The sequence below is a fragment of the Oncorhynchus tshawytscha genome, linkage group LG05 (genome assembly GCF_018296145.1).
Source record: "Oncorhynchus tshawytscha isolate Ot180627B linkage group LG05, Otsh_v2.0, whole genome shotgun sequence".
NCBI lineage: Eukaryota > Metazoa > Chordata > Actinopteri > Salmoniformes > Salmonidae > Oncorhynchus > Oncorhynchus tshawytscha.
In genome coordinates, this window is record NC_056433.1 from 50,683,543 (window position 1) to 50,700,019 (window position 16,477).

The window sequence follows — 16,477 nt, forward strand, 5'->3', positions numbered from 1 at the left end:
CAAACCCCCGAGATGACAAGGTACAAATCTGTCGTTCTGCTCCTGAACAGGCAGTTAACCCACTGTTCCTAGGCCGTCATTGAAAATAAGAATTTGTTCTTAACTGACTTGCCTGGTTAAATAAAGGTAAAAAAATATAAATAAAAAGATGTCCATTGCTTGTGTTTCTTGGCCCAGTCAAGTCTCTTCTTATTGGTGTCCTTTAGTAGTGGTTTCTTTGCAGCAATTAGACCATGAAAGCCTGATTCACGTGGTCTCCTCTGAACAGTTGATGTTGAGATGTGTCTGTTACTTGAACTCAGTGAAGCATTCATTTGAGCTGCAATTTCTGATGCTGGTAACTCTAATGAACTTATCCTCTGCAGCAGAGGTAACTCTGGGTCTTCCTTTCCTGTGGCGGTCCTCATGATAGCCAGTTTCATCATAGTGCTTGATGGTTATTAAAAACTGCATTTGAAGAAACTTTCAAAGTTCTTGAAATTTTCCAGATTGACTGACCATGTCAGTAATGTTGGACTGTTGTTTCTCTTTGCTTATTTGAGCTGTTCTTGCCATAATATGGACTTTGTCTTTTACCAAATAGGGCTATCTTCTGTATACCAACCCTACCATGGCACTGAATGGCTCAAATGCATTAAGGAGGAAAGAAATTCCACAAATGTACTTTTAACAAGGCACACCTGTTAATTGAGATGCATTTCAGGTGACTACCTCATGAAGCTGGTTGAGAGAATGCCAATAGTGTGCAAAACTGTCATCAAGGCAAAGGGTGGCTACTTTAAAGAATCTCAAATATAAAATATTTTTAACACTTATTTGGTTACTACATGATTCCATCTGTTATTTCATAGTTTTGATGTGTTCACTATGATTTTACAATGTAGAAAGAAAAAAGAAAAGAAAAAACCTGGAATGTGTAAGTGTGTCCAAACTTTTGACTGGTAGTGTATATCAGCTGTCATTAACCAGCTATTAGCTTGTATGCCTTCATTTCAGTGCAACAACAGATGCTATAAAAACAGAAAATGTGACAATACATTTTCGATACAGGAATGCAAGCAATATTTCTTATGTGTATTTATCGACGGCAAAAAAACAAAAAAAAGTTGAAAGGTTTATGTTTCCTTTAAAGATCTGAACACGAGTAATTCACATTTGCAAGACATCAATACTACACTGACGTGGCTCTTCAAATAATGCAGGTCAGGCTGTGGTAATGGCTGTGTTCAGTATCGACCTGTGCAATGATATGAAAATCAATACACGTTGGTAAAACAAAGCCAGCCAATTACATGCACTCTCTCACACCCGCGGTAGTGACAAGATGTAATACTTCCCTTTAGTATTTTAGCCTTCACTCCTGGGATAAGAGGAGGTAAAAACTAAATTAGCCACTACGCTTCTAAGAGGAATGCTCTTTAAAAAGACAGGTCTCTCTATACTAGAGATGACCTTTGACATGGATACTGTGTGAGCGCTTTAGTCCTCTAACGTGTGCACGTTATCTAGTTTGTATAGGTCTAGACTAGATACCTAAACATCACTAGCTTAACCTCGTCTGGTGAGTGTTCGTTAGCGATGACACTAATTCTAAACGTCCTGGTAGGCTACACGAGAGAACATTCCCGAAACTCACATTTTTTTCTTCTTCAAACGTAATGTTAATATAAGACAAATGTCACCTTAAATAACATTCACAGCGATATAATAAAATAAAAAAATCTATAGAACACGATGGGAAAAAAAAAAAACAGAAATAAAAATGATCAATTGTTTTTTCATCCTTTTCGCGAGACCCCGAGGGTCACTTAGAGCTAAGTCTGAAACAATCTAGGTCGTGCCAGAAGGTGGAACTAGAGAGGCCTCTACAGATGCTTCTCCTTGGTGATCCCGTTCTGCACGTGTTTCCTGTGAGAAGAAAGGAGAGGAGAGAAGAAGAAAAAAAAAGGACCAACTGTCAGCCAGCGGAAAGGTGATCCGCTATTTATACGCATGGTAAAACCAAAAGGATATCACCGGTGTTCAAGGGCGCCAGATAAGGGGTGGGTCAGGCTGTAACCGCGTAATCACACCTCAATAAGTACAGCGCTTTGATCCTGTCTATCTGTGTGTTACAAAAGACAAGGCTACTCGCTGCAGCTCTGACGTCATACTGGGCGGTCTGACAGAGCACAGGTTACTGGGGTTACAAGAGGACTGGGAACAGATCCATGTGTGTCACGTCATAGCAGAGGCACTTCCTCAAGGGGAGAGCTCACTGGAGCATGGTGTGATATAAGATTTAACATCGGTGTGGTGGATGGCAATAAGAATGTTGAGTAGAATCCCAAGAAGAAGAAAGAGGACCGCTACACCCAAGGATGTACCAGAACAGCAATGTTCATCTTTGCATGGGGCTCGTTCATTACAAAAGCAGACACTTTTTTTCCCGACTGTAGTCTGCCATATTGACCACACATACTGTAGCTGGCTATTTCAGATCTGCATGCACTGAAGGGCGTAGGGGTTGCTTGGAAAGGGTTTGTTTTAGGCATGAGGTTTACAGCGTGATGAATGGTTGTCTACACTCGAAAAGGGTTCTTCGGCTGTCCGCATAGGAGAACCCTTTGAAGAACAATTTATGGTTCCAGGTAAAACCCTTTGGAACCTTTTTTCTAAGTATACAGGTCGAGCTAGTCCAACAACCCGTACTTCCTTCCCCTAGCCTCTTGCCCTTATATGGTGCAGAATCCATATACGAAGGGACCGGGGCGAGGGGAAGAGATTAAACTGTTTTTTTGGGTTGGACCGGGCTGTAGTAAAGAGTGGGATTAAGCGGTTGTTGTGAGGGCTGGCTCAGCAGAGGATTTTTGGCTTGGTGTGGTTTGCTTTGGTAAATCAGTAGGGATTAGGCACTGTGGTTTGGGATGGCTATGGACACACATGGGGTTCAATGAATTGTCATTTCATTTACTGAGTCATCTGAGGCCAAGGGGCCATTCACTCTTAATGTTTGCCTGACCTCTCTGGATGTTTTTGAAATGATCATCTCCTCTGGAGATGAAGTTTCTGTATAGTGTATGATTGTGACATTACTTCAGTACAGTAAAACATTCATGGTAATGTATACTATAATACACACAATCTGGTGATTCATATACACCGGTTGAATGCAACATGGTAAAGTAGTGTGTGTAACTTTGTGTTTCCTCACCCTTCAGCAGAGTTGTTGAGATGTCCTGCATCTTCACTCTGCAGCCGCTGCTGGGCCGCGAGCAGGGCTGCAGCCCTCTGAGCTCCCTCCTCACCCTCATACTCCCTCAGGTCTTTCACATCCTTCATCTGCCCTGTCAGGACCTTCGCTACAAACGCCACTATGAACTGTGGGCAGAGAGAAGGGGGGGGATCAGGGGTTAAAGAAGGGAGAGAGGTTGGATGTCACAGTACAGTTTTGTTCTAATGCTTGTATCAACCCCTGACAGAGTCTAATAGGAACAAAGAAGAACAGGCAATGGTCATATAACTGTCATGCCATTCACCTCTTGGGAACATACAGTGAGGGAAAAAAGTATTTGATCCCCTGCTGATTTTGTACGTTTGCTCACTGACAAAGAAATGATCCGTCTATAATTTTAATGGTAGGTTTTTTTGAACAGTGAGAGACAGAATATCAACAACAAAAATCCAGAAAAACGCATGTCAAAAATGTTAGAAATTGATTTGCATTTTAATGAGGGAAATAAGTATTTGACCCCTCTGCAAAACATGACTTGGTGGCAAAACCCTTGTTGGCAATCACAGAGGTCAGACATTTCTTGTAGTTGGCCACCAGGTTTGCACACATCTCAGGAGGGATTTTGTTCCACTCCTCTTTGCAGATCTTCTCCAAGTCATTAAGGTTTTGAGACTGACGTTTGGCAACTCGTTTGGCAACTCGAACCTTCAGCTCCCTCCACAGACTTTCTATGGGATTAAGGTCTGGAGACTGGCTAGGCCACTCCAGGACCTTAATGTGCTTCTTCTTGAGCCACTCCTTTGTTTGTGTTTTGGGTCATTGTCATGCTGGAATACCCATCCACGACCCATTTTCAATGCCCTGGCTGAGGGAAGGAGGTTCTCACCCAAGATTTGACGGTACATGGCCCTGTCCATCGTCTCTTTGATGCGGTGAAGTTGTCCTGTCCCCTTAGCAGAAAAACATCCCCAAAGCATAATGTTTCCACCTCCATGTTTGACGGTGGGGATGGTGTTCTTGGGGTCATAGGCAGCATTCCTCCTCCTCCAAACACGGCGAGTTGAGTTGATGCCAAAAGCTCCATTTTGGTCTCATCTGACCACAACACTTTCACCCAGTTGTCCTCTGAATCAGTCAGATGTTCATTGGCAAACTTCAGACGGGCATGTATATGTGCTTTCTTGAGCAGGGGGACCTTGCGGGCGCTGCAGGATTTCAGTCCTTCACGGCGTAGTGTGTTACCAATTGTTTTCTTGGTTTTCTTATTGTCCCAGCTGCCTTGAGGTCATTGACAAGATCCTCCCGTGTAGTTCTGGGCTGATTCCTCACCGTTCTCATGATCATTGCAACTCCACAAGGTGAGATCTTGCATGGAGCCCCAGGCCGAGGGAGATTGACAGTTCTTTTGTGTTTCTTCCATTTGCGAATAATCGCAGCAACTGTTGTCACCTTCTCACCAAGCCGCTTGCCGATGGTCTTGTAGCACATTCCAGCCTTGTGTAGGTCTACAATCTTGTCCCTGACATCCTTGGAGAGCTCTTTGGTCTTGGCCATGGTGGAGAGTTTGGAATCTGATTGATTGATTGCTTCTGTGGACAGGTGTCTTTTATACAGGTGACAAACTGATATTAGGAGCACTCCCTTTAAGAGTGTGCTCCTAATCTCAGCTCATTACCTGTATAAAAGACACCTGGGAGACAGAAATCTTTCTAATTAAGAGGGGGTCAAATACTTATTTCCCTCATTAAAATGAAAATCAATTTATAACATTTTTGACATGCGTTTTTCTGGATTTTGTTGTTGTTATTCTGTCTCTCACTGTTCAAATTAACCTACCATTAAAATTATAGACTGATCATTTCTTTGTCAGTGGGCAAACGTGAAAAATCAGCAGGGGATCAAATACTTTTTTCCCTCACTGTAGATCTGTGAGTGAACACCCTCTCTGAATTAGATTAGGCTTGTTTAACCAAGCATCTGATCAATGAGCTTCAGTACAGCATGTGACCTGTGACCTGCTGCAGACGGAGGTCCAATACTTGCCAAAAACCAGTAGATATTCATGCAGAGGAGTGTCAAGAGGAGGCTGTTGAAGAAGAAATAGAAGGGTATGTTTGGGACGGACTGGAGGCTGGACACACAGGTGGCGTACAGAACCTTCAGAGGGAACCAGTAGAGACGGAACCAAAACCTGCACAGAGGGGGGACACAGAGGAGCTGTATTACTCTGATGCTTTAGGGGACAAAGACGAGCATTGTCCAGGGCTTCAAACACCCTTGTGACCTCTCAGGACAGGTGTGTGTGTGTGTGCGTCCCACATAAAAAAATTATATAGTTTACTATGGTATACAGTGCATTCGGAAAGTATTCAGACCCCTAGACCCTTTCCACATTTAGTGACAGCCTTATTCTAAAATTGATTAAATTGTTTTTTCCCCCGTTATCAATCTACACACAATAACCCATAATGACAAAGCAAAAACAGGTTAACATTTTTTTTAAATGTATTAAAAAAATAATAATACTGAAATATCACATTTACATAAGTATTCAGACCCTTTGTTGAAGCACCTTTGGCAGCGATTACAGCCTTGAGCCTTCTTGGGTATGACGTTACAAGCTTGGCACACCTGTATATGGGGAGTTTCTCCCATTCTTCTCTGCGGATCCTCTCAAGCTCTGTCAGGTTGGATGGGTAGCGTCACTGCACAGCTATTTTCAGGTCTCTCCAGAGATGTTAGATCGGGTTCAAGTCCGGGCTCTGGCTGGCCCACTCAAGGACATTCAGAGACTTGTCCCGAAGCCACTCCTGCGTTGTCTTGGCTGTGTGCTTAGGGTCATTGTCCTGTTGGAAGGTGAACCTTTTCCCCAGTCTGAGCACTCTGGAGCAGGTTTTCATCAAGGATTTTCTCTGTACTTTGCTCCGTTCATCTTTCCCTCGATCAAATCAAATCACAAATATATTTTGATTTGTTTAACACTTTTTTGGATACTACTGTACATAATTCCATATTGATTTCATAGTTTTGATGTCTTCACTACTATTCTACAATGTAGAAAATAGTACAAATAAAGAAAAACCCTTGAATGAGAAGGTGTCCAAACTTTTGACTGGTGCTGTTATTACAGTCGAACTGTAATCATGGATATTCGGGATATTATGGCACGAACAGCTCAAAAAAGCAAAGAGAAACAAACTTCTACCAGTTAGACCATGATTAGTCTCCCAGTCCCTGCCGCTGAAAAACATCCCCACAGTATGATCCTGCCACCACGCTTCACTGTATGATCCTACCACCACGCTTCACTGTATGATCCTACCACCACGCTTCACTGTATGATCCTACCACCACGCTTCACAGTATGATCCTGCCACCACGCTTCACTGTATGATCCTACCACCACGCTTCACTGTATGATCCTGCCACCACGCTTCACTGTATGATCCTGCCACCACGCTTCACTGTATGATCCTGCCACCACGCTTCACTGTATGATCCTGCCACCACGCTTCACTGTATGATCCTGCCACCACGCTTCACTGTATGATCCTGCCACCACGCTTCACTGTATGATCCTACCACCACGCTTCACTGTATGATCCTACCACCACGCTTCACAGTATGATCCTGCCACCACGCTTCACTGTATGATCCTACCACCACGCTTCACTGTATGATCCTGCCACCACGCTTCACTGTATGATCCTGCCACCACGCTTCACTGTATGATCAGTCTGCCCAGCGCCGCCAGTCTGCCCAGCGCCGCCAGTCTGCCCAGCGCCGCCAGTCTGCCCAGCGCCGCCAGTCTGCCCAGCGCCGCCAGATCTGCCAGTCAACCAGACTCTTCCAGATCTGCCAGTCAACCAGACTCTTCCAGATCTGCCAGTCAACCAGACTCTTCCAGATCTGCCAGTCAACCAGACTCTTCCAGATCTGCCAGTCAACCAGACTCTTCCAGATCTGCCAGTCAACCAGACTCTTCCAGATCTGCCAGTCAACCAGACTCGTCCAGATCTGCCAGTCAACCAGACTCGTCCAGATCTGCCAGTCAACCAGACTCTTCCAGATCTGCCAGTCAACCAGACTCTTCCAGATCTGCCAGTCAGCCAGGATCTTCCAGATCTGCCAGTCAGCCAGGATCTGCCAGTCAGCCAGGATCTGCCAGTCAGCCAGGATCTGCTGAAACCACCAGCCAGCCAGGAGCTGGTAGATCTATCTACCTGCCTGAGCTTCCTCTCACTCCTGAGCTTCCTCTCACTCCCGAGCTTCCTCTCACTCCCGAGCTTCCTCTCACTCCCGAGCTTCCTCTCACTCCCGAGCTTCCCCTCAGTCCCGAGCTGCCTCAGTCCCGAGCTGTCCTTCAGTCCCGATCTGCTCCTCAGTCCAGTGGGGTTCTGGGTGAGGACTACTAGGCCATGGTCGGCAGCGAGGGTGGACTATCCAGGGACGAAGGGAGAGGGGACTAAGACATTAAATGAGTGGGGTCCACGTCCCGCGCCGGAGCCGCCACCATGGACAGACGCCCACCCGGACCCTCCCTATTGTTTTGAGGTGCGTTCGGGAGTCCGCACTTTAGGGGGGGGGGGGTTCTGTCACGCCCTGGTCAAAGTATTTTGTGTTTATCTTTATGTATTTGGTCAGGCCAGGGTGTGTCATGGGGTTTTTGTAATTGTGGTGTGTTTGTCTTGGGGTTTTGGTGGTGGTATTGGGATTGTAGCTTAGTGGGTTGTCTAGCAAAGTCTATGGCTGTCTGGAGTGGTTCTCAATCAGAGGCAGGTGCTTATCGTTGTCTCTGATTGGGAACCATATTTAGGCAGCCATATTCTTTGAGTTTGTCGTGGGTGATTGTCCTTAGTGTCCTATGTGTACTCTCGGTTAGTTTGCACTAGATAGGCTGTTTCGGTTTCGATTACGTTTATTGTTTTGTGTAGTATTCGTGTTTCTTTATTTGATTAAACATGAATCTCAATCGACACGCTGCAGTTTGGTCCGACTCTCCTTCATCACCACTAGAAAACCGTTACAGTACTGTTGTATTCTATGGTAAACTGTAGTATTTTTTCATGCATGCGTGTGTGCTTGTCTGAGTGTGTCTTCTCTCTCCTCACCAGGTGATGCTGAAGCTGACAGAGCCCATGTTGGACAAGATGTCGTGGATGAGGTAGTAGTCCCCTCCCCGGGTCTTGAAGTAGACGTTGAGCTTGGTGAACTCCAGCTGGATATCATTGATGTCGTGGAGGAACAGCACCAGTAACCCAATGTTGTGGAATCTGAGAGGAGAGAGCAGTGGGGAGCACAACATCGGTACACAAACAATATTAGCCAGGAACACAGCTGTACGGATAGCTAGACGATACAATGTGACAGCCAGGGGGTGAGACTTAGTCAATGACACTGACTGACTTTAAAACAAATACAGTTTGAAACAGAGGAACAGTCTAACGGTCATCAAATAACACGGAACATCAAATAACCTAGAGCCTTTTTACACTATGACAAATCACTGTTCCGATTCCACGAATTGACATAACATAAAAATAAACCTTGACCTACATCTATCATTTACAACTATTGCTACGTGGAAATTTTGCCAGTATTCAATACATTTTATATGACAGGCAGTAAGATTACACAGCATGACATGACGGCAGCGTTTCCCAAACTTGGGGCCACCAGGCAGGGTGTGGTTAGCTACCTGAAAGCGTAGGAGAAGGTGATGAGGGCCAGAGTGACAACGTGGTGCACCACCATGACGGTAGAATCCTTCCTCCAGTCATCCATGTAGACCGTGGCATAGATGGAGTGTCCGTAGAAACTGCCCTGGATCAGGTAGGCGATGGCGATGTCCGTGGGTACCGTCATGCCACTCTTCCAGTCTGGAAGGGGGAGAAGACATAGAGAGCGAGAGACACTGAGGGTTAGAGGAGAGGCCTGGAGGAACTACATAGGAACCAACACACACATAATGTATAAGCACCAACATGTGCATGTTGACACACACACTCTGACATGAATATGCACACTGGCACAGACAAAAACATGCTCGCTCACACACAAACATGCATGCTGGCACAGACTAACACAATTAGCACACTGGCAAACATGTACACATACATATGCACCCACCCACCCATCGACACACACACACACACACACAATCATAGAATCAAAAGTTTGGACACACCTACTACTCATTCAAGGATTCTTCTTAATGTTTTACCATTTCCTACATTGTAGAATAATAGTGAAGACATCAAAACTATGAAATAACACATATGGAATCATGTAGTAACCAAAAAAAGTGTTAAACAAATCAAAATATATTTGAGATTCTTCAAACTAGCTACCCTTTCTTTGCCTTGATGACAGCTTTGCATACTCTCAACCAGATTAATTTTCTTTGACAAGGTAGGGGTGGTATACAGATGATAGCCCTATTTGGTAAAATACCATGTCCATATTATGGCAAGAACAGCTCAAATAAGTAAAGAGAAATGACAGTCCATCATTACCTTAAGACATGAAGGTCAGTCAATCTGGAAAATGTCAAGAACTTTGAAAGTTCCTTCAAGTGCGGTCGCAAAAAACATCAAGCGCTATGATGAAACTGGCTGTCATGAGGACCGCCACAGGAAAGGAAGACCCAGAGTTACCTCTGCTGCAGAGGATAAGTTCATTAGAGTTACCAGCCTCAGATTGTAGCCCAAATAAATGCTTCACAGAGTTCAAGTAACAGACACATCTCAACATCAACTATTCAGAGGAGACTGTAAATCAGGCCTTCGTGGTTGAATTGCTGAAAAGAAACCACTACTAAAGGACACTAATAAGAACAAGAGACTTGCTTGGGCCAAGAAACACAAGCAATGGACATTAGACCGATGGAAGTCTGTACTTTGGTCTGATGAGTCCAAATTTGAGATTTTTGGTTCCAACTGCGCAAAGTAGGTGAACGGATTATCTCCGCATGTGTGGTTCCCACTGTGAAGCATGGAGGAGGAGGTGTGATGGTGCTTTGCTGCTGACACTGTGATTTATTTAGAATTCAAGGCACACTTAACCAGCATGGCTACCACAGCATTCTGCAGCGATACACCATCCCATCTGGTTTGCGCTTAATGAGACTGCCATTTGTTTTTCAACATGACAATGACCCAACACACCTCCAGGATGTGTAAGGGCTATTTGACCTAGAAGGAGAGTGATGGAGTGTTGCATCAGTTGACCTGGCCTCCACAATCACCCAACCTCAACCCAATTGAGATACAGTGGGGCAAAAAAGTATTTAGTCAGCTACCAATTGTGCAAGTTCTCCCACTTAAAAAGATGAGAGAGACCTGTGATTTTCATCATATGTACACTTCAACTATGACAGACAAAATGAGAAGAAAAAAATCCAGAAAATCACATTGTAGAATTTTTAATGAATTTATTTGCAAATTATGGTGGAAAATAAGTATTTGGTCACCTACAAACAAGACCTCTCACAGACCTGTAACTTCTTCTTTAAGAGGCTCCTCTGTCCTCCACTCGTTACCTGTATTAATGGCACCTGTTTGAACTTGTTATCAGTATAAACGACACCTGTCCACAACCTCAAACAGTCACACTCCAAACTCCACTATGGCCAAGACCAAAGAGCTGTCAAAGGACACCAGGAAGTGGGAGAACTTGCACAATTGGTGGCTGACTAAATACTTTTTTGCCCCACTGTAGTTTGGGATGAGTTGGACCGTAGAGTGAAGGAAAAGCAGCCAACAAGTGCTCAGCATATGTGGGAACTCCTTCAAGACAGTTGGAAAATCATTCCAGGTGAAGCTGGTTGAGAGAATGCCAGGACTGTACAAAAAGGCAAAGGGTGGCTACTTTGAAGAATCACAAATATAAAACATATTTTGATTTGTTTAACACTTTTTTTGGTTACTACATGATTCCATATGTGTCATTTCATAGTTTTGATGTCTTCACTATTATTCTACAATGTAGAAAATAGTAAAAATAAAGAAAAACCCTTGAATGAGAACGTGAGTCCAAACTTTTGACTGGTGCTGTAAATACAATCTAACTAGTAGAAGTTTACAAGAAGTGTTTGTTTTTGGTTCTGAAGGGGGCATCTGTTCTGTTTGGTTATACTAGGTGACTTCCAGAGATATACTAGGTGACTTCCTACCTGAGGTGGGAGCTGCAAGGGTGTCAGGTTTTCCAGGCATGTGAGGACCAGGGGCCATCATCATCATCATCGCTCCCTGAAGGCCTTAAGGGTATTGTAAACGGAAACTTTTTCTCGGAAAGATTGGGGCATCTTTTGACTCCATGAGATGAGGTTACAGGCCGTAATGTTTATTGATCGGAAGTTCCATCATTAAACATTGAAAACATGGTGGCAAGAGATATTAGAGTGCTTCAGGAATAGGAGCCTCTCTCTCTCCCCCTTCCCCTCTCTCTCTTTCTACAAGAGCTAAAGTCTCGCTCTCTCGGAGAACTAAAAGCAGAGCCACATTAGCCTGAGCAGGCTGAATGACTACTCTCAATGTGCGTGACAGCTATTAGAAAAGTGGAGGGCCTTTAAAAGAACAACGGATCGCCTCAATCGAGGAAAGGGAGATAGAAACGAACCCAAGCACCGACTGACACCTGAAAGTCTGATGGAATCGGAAGGAAGGAGTGCCATAAATTATAGATAAAAGAATGAAGGCGGATTGTTCAGGGCAATGGTTAGAGAGTAGAGACACGCCATATGGTCAGTTCAGACACAAAATGCAAATATAAAACACAAATGTGGCTTCTATTTGAATACTTGTAAAATAAGCATCTGGAGGGTTCTATAGGACAATGCTTTGAAGGTTGCAATGCTTTGGTTACAGTTCCTTAAGCATTAGTTCTTGAGTTTGCTATCGTTAATTAACTGGAGTTATTCGTGGAAGAAGGGATGTAACTTGGAAGAGTGCAGACCTTCTACCAATACATCAAGTGCACAGCTTTCTTTTTTATTAACCTGGTTTCATGTACTACGTCTTACCATAGAATGCGGAGGGCGGGTCGTGGAAGAAGGTGTAGTTGGTGAAGAAGAGCAGGTAGGTGCTGTAGGACCAGGACATGGTGTAGAAGACCAGCTTCCACGCGCTCTCTGGCATCTTGGCAGTATCTTTGGGCTGGAGACAACACCGTTGTGCAAACGGCTGCAACACACAATCACAGGACACTTGGCCATTGTTCAAATGTGTGAGTGGGGACACTCCGCTTTCAGATCACACTCAATGGAATGTTATGTATGTATTGGTGTTATGCATTATGTGGACACATTGATAAAGTCAATGGGGCTGTTTTGCAGCCGTGAATCACATGGTGGGTGCAAACACATTATTTAGCAGAAACGTGTCTTCTTGTGCAAATCACCCCATGTCTATTTATGGCTTGTTAAACCAACAGAAAATACAGGAAGTCAGCAAGATACTTCCTGAAGTGATGTGTGTTTGTGTGTGTTGGTCTTGTCTGTGAACTGATAACCTCTTCGACAGAGAAGGGGCCCATTCCCAGAGAGCCACGCCGTAGCTTAACAGTAACCCCTCTCTCCCCCCTTCCTCCTGATAAACCAGACCTTCCACAGGGCCAGAGGAACCCTAGCCGCTGGGCTCAAAGACGATCCGTTGGCCGTCGTGCCAGATGAGAAACCAAACCCCCGCTCCTTATCTTTCCCCATGACAGAGGAGCTGTGCCTCTCTAGGCGACCAGCCGGCCCATGCCGAGCACACCTCCGGCTCCAGTGTAACCAGAGATAAACAAGTGAAAGGGGTCCATTTGCTGATACATCTCAATCACTTGTCACTAGTTAGCAGCAGGCCCAGGAACAGGCCTTGGTCCTCCATCGTGCCAGTGTGCTTAGTGCAGCAAGGAGGGACTAGTTCTCTTTCTATCTTTCTCCATTCCCTCTTTATCCGATGTCCCAGATTTGCAGGGACAGTGACGAGCTGGAAAGAGAAAGAAAGAGAGAGACAGAGCGAGCAAGAACGAAAGAGGAAGACCGAGAGAGGTCCTATGTGATCACGCTGCCAGAGCGACACACTGCATGCTGTGTCACGTGACCTATATTCTCACCCCTGATAGGTCTGCGCAGCATGTGTTTAGTGAGTCATGTATGCCGCAGACAGCAGGATATCCCCTGCGTGCCTCAGACCTCCACATCCCTCCATCCCCATAACATTTATTTAAAGAGGCCTGCTATCAGTGCATTCACCCTCCTCAAACCCACCAGTCATCTACTCCAAGGTGAACCTGTCTGCTCCGAGGCTAGTGTGACTGCCACACAATCAGGCCTTATCATCAACCCATGCCACACAGACCACACAGACCACACAGACCACACAGACCACACAGACCACACAGACCAGAGCGAGTCTGGTGCTGTTAACACACAGCATAGCTGGTGCACATTTTTTTACCTTTATTTAACTAGGCAAGTCAGTTAAGAACAAATTCTTATTTTCAATGACAGCCTAGGAACAGTGGGTTCAGGGGCAGAACGACAGATTTGTCAGCTCAGGGGTTTGAACTTGCAACCTTCCGGTTATTAGTCCAACGCTCTAACCACTAGGCTACCCTGCCGCCCCACATACACTATATATAGAAAAGTATGTGGACGCAAATCCCCGCAGCAATGTTCCAACATCTAGTAGAAAGGCTTATATAGCAGCAAAGGGTGGACCAACACCATATTAATGCCCATAATTTTGGAATGAGATGTTTGAAGAGCAGTTTTGGTCATGTAGTGTATTCCATTACAAAGGACACACTTAAACACAAAAAGCGTAAGCGTAACTATTAAGCCCACATACCCATTAAACACACTTCCATCTTTGCATTCAACTAATTAATCTGGTTGTTCTATCCATAACAGTTTGATTCTATTATTGTTTTTGACAGTTCTGTGTAAGTTCCCACTAGTGGCCCATTTCAAATCTATAAAAAAACATTTAATTTTTAGTACCTTCTCAGATAAGTAATTATACTTTCTGTAAAATTAAGAGGTTAATGTGCTGATATATGCACATGATAGCTTACTTTGTTGCATTAATTACTATTTCTTACCAATGGAAAATTTCATGCTAGCAGTCGTGCCTTGGTGTCACAGTCACACAGTAGCATCATAACTTGGTGATCTACAACAAGATTATAGATTTCAGGCATGAACATGCTTACAATTTTAAATGCATTTAGTCTTATTTTATTGTTAAATGAACCTTGCATTGTTATACATACAGTTGAAGTTGGAAGTTTACATACACCTTAGCCAAATACTTTTAAACTCAGTTTTTCACAATTCCTGACATTTAATCAAAGTAAAAATTCCCAGTCTTAGGTAAGTTAGGATCACTACTTTATTTTAAGAATGTGAAATGTCAGAATAATAGTAGAGAGAATTATTTATTTCAGCTTTTATTTCTTTCATCACATTCCCAGTGGGCCAGAAGTTGACATACACTCAATTAGTATTTGGTAGCATCGCCTTTAAATTATTTAACTTGGGTCAAACGTTTCGAGTAGCTTTCCACAATAGGTTTGGTGAATTTTGGCCCATTCCTCCTGACAGAGCTGGTGTAACTGAGTCAGGTTTGTAGGCCTCCTTGCTCACACACCCTTTTTCAGTTCTGCCCACAAATATTCTATAGGATCAAGGTCAGGGCTTTGTGACGGCCACTCCAATTCCTTGACTTTGTTGTTCTATCTATTTTGTGAAGTGCACCAGTCCCTCCTGCAGCAAAGCACCTCCACAACATGATGCTACCACCCCCGTGCTTCACGGTTGGGATGGTGTTCTTAGGCTTGCAAGCCTCCCCCTTTTTCCTCCAAACATAACTATGGTCATTATGGACAAACAGTTATATTTTTTATTTAATCAGACCAGAGGATATTTCTCCAAAAAGTACAATCTTTGTCCCCATGTGCAGTTGCAAACCGTGGCTTTTTTTACGGTGGTTTTGGAGCAGTGCCTTCTTCCTGGCTGTGCCGCCTTTCAGGTTATGTCGATATAAGACTTCTTTTACTTGTGGGTATAGATACTTTTGAACCCGTTTCCTCCAGCATCTTCACAAGGTCCTTTGCTGTTGTTCTGGGATTGATTTGCACTTTTCGGACCAAAGTACGTTCATCTGTAGGAGACAGAACGCGTCTCCTTCCTGAGCGGTATGACGGCTGCGTGGTCCCATGATGTTTATACTTGCGTACTATTGTTTGTACAGATGAACATGGTACCTTCAGGCTTTTGGAAATTTCTCTCAAGGATGAACCAGACTTGAGGAGGTCTATAATTGTTTTTCTGATTTCTTTTGATTTTCCAATGATGTCAAGTAAAGAGGCACTGAGTTTGAAGGTAGGTCTTGAAATACATCCACAGGTACACCTCCAATTGACTCAAATTATGTAAATTAGCCTATCAGAAGCTTCTAAAGCCATGACATCATTTTCTGGAATTTTCCAAGCTGTTTAAAGGCACAGTAAACTTAGTATATGTAAACTTCTGACACACTGGAATTGTGATACAGTGAATTATAAGTGAAATGATCTGTCTGTAAACAATTATTGGAAAAAGTACTTGTGTCATGCACAAAGTAGATGTCCTAACCAACTTGCCAAAACTATAGTTTGTGAACAAGAAATGTGTGGAGTGGTTGAAAAACGAGTTTTAATGACTCCAACCTAAGTGTATGTAAACTTCTGACTTCAACTTTAGATGCCATTTTTGTAAATTCAACATTTTTCTCAGGTGGGCTTAAAGAGTACAGCAGCACAAAACACACCACCTCTATACAGAATGTAAATATCAATGAATAAATATTGTTCAATATGATCAATACTAACTTCGCATAATATTGCAGTCCATTTTGCATATTTATACCCCAAACCATTTGTTTCTAAATATTATATGAGTAGACGTTGCTATTCTGTCTTTTCACCATAAATCGCTGCTGTTCCAATTAAGCCCCGCATGCTCCAATTAAGCCCGGTTTGCATTGAAACACATGGGGATTGTGTGTTGATATCCCTAATTTTCAATGAACATAAGTGTGTTTTTTGTCGGAATTTAAATTGATTAAAAACACACAAAAACTACAGTTCTGTATGGAGGAATGGTTTCAAATCCCTTGCTGTGTTCTCCCACCTCATCATTATAGGAGACAACTCCTGTTATCTGTTATCTTCCCAAAGGGAGGGTGCACAAAGTACTAAATACAGGGCTGCCGATAATTGTGACATGCATGTTTT

At 43.7% G+C, this 16,477-nt stretch overlaps 1 protein-coding gene across 2 annotated transcripts in view; it reads right to left on the minus strand.

The window, feature by feature from the left end:
* Positions 1–866: 866 nt before the first annotated feature.
* Positions 867–16,477, minus strand: part of LOC112250774 (ceramide synthase 1) — a 41,747-nt gene continuing 26,136 nt past the window's right edge. The window contains exons 1-7 of one of the 2 annotated variants that reach the window (XM_042322052.1): positions 12,816–13,325; positions 12,237–12,396; positions 8,913–9,093; positions 8,326–8,487; positions 5,258–5,405; positions 3,194–3,360; positions 867–1,908 (exon numbers count right to left, since the gene is read on the minus strand). In XM_042322052.1, the coding sequence (XP_042177986.1) occupies positions 1,866–1,908; positions 3,194–3,360; positions 5,258–5,405; positions 8,326–8,487; positions 8,913–9,093; positions 12,237–12,396; positions 12,816–12,917 (963 nt within the window). In that variant the 5' untranslated portion in view covers positions 12,918–13,325 and the 3' untranslated portion in view covers positions 867–1,865. Of the gene's footprint in view, positions 1,909–3,193; positions 3,361–5,257; positions 5,406–8,325; positions 8,488–8,912; positions 9,094–12,236; positions 12,397–12,815; positions 13,326–16,477 lie in introns of those variants that run through there. The other variant, XM_024421192.2, reaches the window with a different exon arrangement.